The following is a 6,000-nucleotide window of genomic DNA, read 5'->3' on the forward strand; positions in this document are numbered from 1 at the left end:
TCTGCCACTGCTTTCGGCACAAACCGTTCTGTGCGCTTCAACGCAAGCGCGTGTACTGAACCACAAACACCCAAACACAAACAATTCGCCCACATTCGCGGCCCCTATTTCTATTTTCTGACAGCTACCACTCACAGCCAGCACGTGAGCAGTGTCCGACCCACACCACCGCCCGGGGGCTTTTAGCGGTTCCTTTTGGGTCACTGAGCTGTCACTCACACAACAATGCCGTGCCCAGCCCCAGAGGAAGAGGGGTGGACAAGGCCGCCGCCACCGCTGCTGCCAAAAAGTGGAGCTTTTTAGTGTTACAAGCAAAACGGAGTAAGAACGAGAAAAATATATTAGGTACTCGCTGGTGATGAATCCCCCGTTTATTAACTCTCATGAAGAAAATGTTAAACACAGCTGCACCGTGAGCAAAAATAATATTCTCCTTGTGAGATAGATCGGTGTGTACTCTGTCAAGGGCAGGGTATTTGCGGATGACGTGGCCAAGCTGCTAGTATTTTCAGAAATATATATGTACTGCCTGTAAAGAGTCCTGCTGACGCTGGTGCCTTCTTGGGGTACGTTTTGCCACTTGCGAGCTTTTAATGGCTAAGTTTTTTTTTAATAACATTATTTCGTAATTCTATTTTGATTTAAAAAATCATGAGAAGTTCTAAGATAATATATTTAATGAAAATGTTTACCAAAGCTTAGATAATTATTTCAGAACAGACACAAACTTCCCAAGACACCGAGATAAAAACCGTACCCTATAACCCCATCAAGTATAACAGTCTAAATCAATGTGTTATTCGCCAAGCCGTGTTGGAAGCCCATCTATTTTGTTATCATATTTATCATCTTTTGAATAATTAAATGATTTAGTTTATATGATGGTATATCTGGCTAGATTCTTGAGCAGGACCACCGTTCTTAATGCTCATACCTATTCAAAGCAAATGGCTAGCATCGCAGGCAAGTACTGCAAGCAGTACCACTTCGTAGAAAAAGTATCCGCTAGTCAATTAACGCTCGAGAAAACGCAAAGTACATGCTGCAAGCGCAATCTCGTGTGCATACCATGCATACCTTATTATCAATATGCGGAAATGGAGACTAATGAGCCCCCACGAACAGCTTATTTCCAATTAATTAATTAATTAATAATTAATCCAATAACGAATTAATAAGTCCAAGAACATCTTATTTCCTAGTACAGCAATCTCGCCAAAACTAACCGCACCATTCTCGAAGTGGCTGTAACTTACATGACTCCGTTCAGACGGCAATTCAATCACATCCCGACTACGAGTAGTGCCTCTACTCTCTATACCTACCGTTCTCTACAGCGGGTCACCGCCGTCTCCGCCGCGGCGGACCCATGTTCCAAGACGGCACGCCTCGCTCCCAAGGCTTCTAGTATCAGTTCCAGCACAGACCAGCGTAAACAGTCGACCGGTCACAAATCGATGGGTCACGTCTGACGTCCCCAGACAATCTGTGCCCGGTCACACATGGGTTTTGCCGCCACTATCGGTCGCGCCAGATGCCGGCTCCGGCGGTCGCCGTCGATGACGGTCGACGGTGTCGACGGCGGCGGTGTCGATGACGGTATTGGCGGTCGTCGCGGTGGCGGCGGCAAACGAACAGAGATGGACGTAGAAGGTCGACCCAAAATGTTAGCAACAAGTAACCTAGCCGACGCCGATTTCTGATTTCAGCAATAGTGATTCAATAGAAATGAATTTAAGAAAATGCACCAATGCACCTGCACGATGCACAATACACATGCAGGCTGCAGCGTTTCTTTTTTGCAGGATTTGACTATCAGTATCTCATTAGGGGCCACTCCAATGTGCTGTGGATCACTTGATCAACCAATATTGATTCAGTTCCATATTTCCATATATCTCGCGGTACGCATCCAATAAAGCTCATATTGCCTATTCTTTAATAAGTTAAAATATTTCGCAGCCGTAATCCTAACACCTGGGAAAAACTCATATGACGTCAGGTCGATAGGCACGGATTGGAAAAAAACAGGGAATGACAACACATGAAGCAATCACGGCAATAAACCACATGATTATGTTTTATCAACTAACACTCTTTCTCTCGTCTATTTACCGTAACCTTCCCAAACCCACATCTGGTGCAGCAATCTTTACAGCATGTCCAGTCGGAAATGAGACCGCACGGTCACAGGTCACCGATAGAGCACACAGATATTGCGTGCAGAATTAGCTCATCACACAGCAAACACAGAACGCTCATTAGTTTTGAATTGTCAGCTCATTGACAGGATCGTTCCCGATGAATTTCGTGGAGAGGTCACTATTCATTGTTTAATGATGAGCAATTGTTGGCTAGTTTACCGAGTGGCTTGTTAAGTATATTATCCACGTTTGGGGAACAAAACTGCTCACACAGCAAACACAGAACGCTCATTAATTTTGAATTGCCAGCTCATAGACAGGATCATTCCCGATCAATTTCGTTGAGAGGTCATGTATTGTTTAATGATGAACGATAGTTCGCCTAGTTTACCGAGTGGCTTGTTAAGGCTTATTATCCACGTTTGGGGAACAAATCTGTTATGCATGAAGCTGTGCCGAAAATTGATGAACCTAACGGAACATAAACATCAGGCTGATTTGAGGCAGGTCAGGTAGCGTGACCCAGCACGCATGTTGCAATATCTCTCAACACACCTCGGTAAATAGAATAAATGTGTTGCATGCCAACTTAGCCACCTTTTAGGTGAGGTGTAAGCCCCGGCAGCGGAACAAAAACTCCGAACAAGCCCAAGCCCAAAACCTCCACACTCATCAAAAGCAACGTCCCAACCAACTAACCATAGCCAACTACCAACAGTAACCCCCCCCCCAGAAAAATAGCCCCTCAGTGACTGACCTCCTCCCAAGAAAAAATAGCCCATCAGTGACTGACCTTGTAGAGCTTCAGCACCTCGTCCCACTGCAGGCACACACGCAGCCAGAGGGCCTGGGGCAGGGCCAGGCTGATACCAAGAACCCAGATGGTGACGATGGCCATTTTGGTTCTCTGACGAGACTGGTGGTTGATGAGACGGTACACAATCGCCTGGTAGCGGTCGGCCGCGATCGCCGTCAGCGTGAAAACGCTCACCTGACGGCCGCGGGGTGGCTGAGGTCAACGGAAGGTCAAGGGCACTGGGAGCACGCGAGCAGGGGCGGAGCCAGGTGATCGGCGCTAGGGGATGTTGAACTATTCCAACTCGGTAGAACTGGGGAGTCTGAACAATTAAGCCATTAAGCCTCTTGAGCCTTGCCGCAGCGACTGGCATCTAGCTTTAAGGTATCAAGTAATACGGTAGCCTCTGAGGTCGGGTAAAAGATCTCAAGGTATGGGTCTGATTTTTTTTTTTTTAATATGTGACGTGGCCAAAAATTGTCATAACCTCAATACCAAATTGAAGGGTATTTTTTCAAGTTGCAGGTCCGTTTTTTTTCAAATGTTTCGATGCAGATAACGCTTTCAATGCTGTCAGAGGATTTGCATGACTTCATTCAATAGGCACTTGTTTGCCATACCTCGAACATGACAAAGAACAAGCTATTACAGCTACTCTAATCATGACTAAAGCATTTCTTGCTTGCAGGCAACTGGCGTAAAATGACAGGTAATTTATTCTTACTGTGTAGGGGCGATTTCAAGCCCACACATAAACAAAGGTCAAGGCTCCGAAATTATGGTGGGTGTAAGCACCGGCTTAAGTACAACAGTAGTTCCATGAGCATGACGTCATTTGAAGTTATGAGGGGTCGATGTAGACCTGCTGCGAACAATGATTTTATTTTAGAAGAACTTTCATTAGTCCAAGATTGATTCTCTGATTGATTCTTCGCTTAAACTATTTTAGTCAGCACGAATCGGTGCCTATTAGGTTCAATTCATGAAATGTACAGTATATCTAAAAAGTATGTCCCCTGGTTTGGCTCTCCCACAGGAGGCGAATCGGTAACTTGGCTGAATCCTAGTTGCGGCACCCGGCCGCCAGGGTCGCTGCCGCGCGAGCGGCCTTGACCGCTCGCATGTCATTGGCAGTTCGGTCCCTCCCCATCTATACCGAGGTGGGGAGGGGAGAAGAGGGAAAGAGAGGGGAGGGAGCGGCATCCGCTCGGCACTTGGCGATACCTGGCTGACCCCGCGCTCCCTCGCTGACCTTTGTCCTGCCCTCAGGCGAAGACCGACTTCCTGGCCTGTAGCGGCCCAGCGGAAAACCGGGCTCGCGGGGCGCGACTCCATTGGCCCAATCTTATAAATGGAATGCTGTCGTATTCACGGCATTAGATAATATTAATAGTGATACCAGCAGTGGATGTGGTAAAATACAGTCCAAAATAAACGAAAGCACTCGATTCGTGCATAATGCGCCCTCCCATTCAAATAAGCCCGCCCACTTCGATAGATGGTGTAGTTTCTTAGGGCGTAAAAGATGCAAAACACTACCGATTTTTTTTTTTTTTAGCTCGGCCACTGGGACCGACAATATACAATTGACTGAAATGCATTAAACCATTTTGCATTTAGGTAATAGCCGTTTTCTGCACCCAAACTTTAGCCAGTGACGCCCTGTCCATTCTAGAGTGTTTATAAGATTGGTCCCAGCACCCGATTTTATATGAGGAAGTCGTTTAAAAAGCATCTTATTTCTAACGAATTTATTATTATGGCCACTTTTACAGGACGTCTATAGAGCTGACTTACATTTCTTCCTCGTTCAGGAGAAACGTTTTAACCCTCACCGGACCTTCAGGTTTTCTGAATACCGAGGGGACGTCGGGGGTTGGAAGTGAGGAAACAACCTCCTTCGCCGATTCGCCCCTAATTGAGCTAAAGCCTCACGAAAGAAACGATCGTGTGCGTCGTTACGAAATGCAGCGATTGGTCTCCGATTTAAGGACCAGGGTCAGCCGATGACTTCGGAGGTCAGGTCAAGTGGCCCAAGGCACAGGTTCGGTTTTTGGTAAATAACTTCGCTAAAAATGATCGCAGATCCGCGACTTTAGCAGCATCGTGTTTGTCTAGCTCAGGCGTGTCGAATGGTATACTTTTTCTTCGGGTGAGATCAACTTAACCCTCGCCCGTATAGAGGGGGGGATCGAACGGACCCCCCTCCCTCGGTTTTTCGCGAATAACTCGCGTAAAAAGCGGCCGATCGCGACGAAACTTTCGTTACCCTCGCGTTAATCAATTTTACACCCACCCTGAAATTGTCATGACCCTGACCTTAATGACCTATTACCTGCGACCTACTTTTCGAGACCATGTTTGTCCGGAATCACGATTCGGCGTATGTCGGCTCGCATTAGCGGCGCGTTTGCAGTCTTTTCGTGGTTTTAAGCGTTCAAACATGGGATATGATGTTGCTTCCATGCATTAGGGTGGGTGTCAAGGTCACCGGAAAGTCAGGTCAGGTCATTGACCTTTGATGACCTCGGTTCACTTTTTCGAGTTTTACATGTTTCTAGGCCAGTTTTAGGAGCTGAATTCGAATTTAGCAGCCATATGAACATTTACGAAGTAGTTTTGGTGCCCTCGTAACATGTTGCGAAGCGGTCAGAGGCGGTTGCCACCTACTACGAATACCCTTACTGGTTGACCTGACCTGACCTGACCCGACCTGGCCTAAATGCATGAAGACATCATCTGTGATCAAAACTAACATGATTTTCGTGATCAGCACCCCGAAAACCCCATAGCAGCCACGCTTTACGACTTTCTAACAGGCCCGATTTTCCCGACTTTTGGGTTATTGACCTGACCTGGAAAGTCAACCGATGACCTAGGACCTGAAAGTTGGGTATCATCGACTTCCTCTCGTCACGGCCAACACGCTCGTTTTTTCCGCGAAGCTCTAGCTCGATCAGGGGCGAAACGGCAAGGGAGGGTCCAACGGACCCCCCTCCCCCCTTATACGTTTGCGGCTGGAAAAACACCAATACGGGCAGGAGTTAAGGTGTTAACCTC

At 47.0% G+C, this 6,000-nt stretch overlaps 1 protein-coding gene across 1 annotated transcript in view; it reads right to left on the reverse strand.

The window, feature by feature from the left end:
- The window catches only part of LOC122392628 (neuromedin-K receptor-like), a gene marked incomplete at its 5' end in the record, with an annotated part of 77,140 nt that extends 74,005 nt beyond the window's left edge, over positions 1–3,135 (reverse strand). Inside the window, one exon of the mRNA XM_043387701.1 lies at positions 2,938–3,135. Within this exon, the coding sequence (XP_043243636.1) occupies positions 2,938–3,135 (198 nt within the window). The remainder of the gene's footprint in view (positions 1–2,937) is intronic.
- Positions 3,136–6,000: the final 2,865 nt, after the last annotated feature.

This window comes from Amphibalanus amphitrite, unplaced genomic scaffold (assembly GCF_019059575.1).
Source record: "Amphibalanus amphitrite isolate SeventyFive unplaced genomic scaffold, NRLGWU_Aamphi_draft 000494F_arrow, whole genome shotgun sequence".
Classification (NCBI taxonomy): domain Eukaryota; kingdom Metazoa; phylum Arthropoda; class Thecostraca; order Balanomorpha; family Balanidae; genus Amphibalanus; species Amphibalanus amphitrite.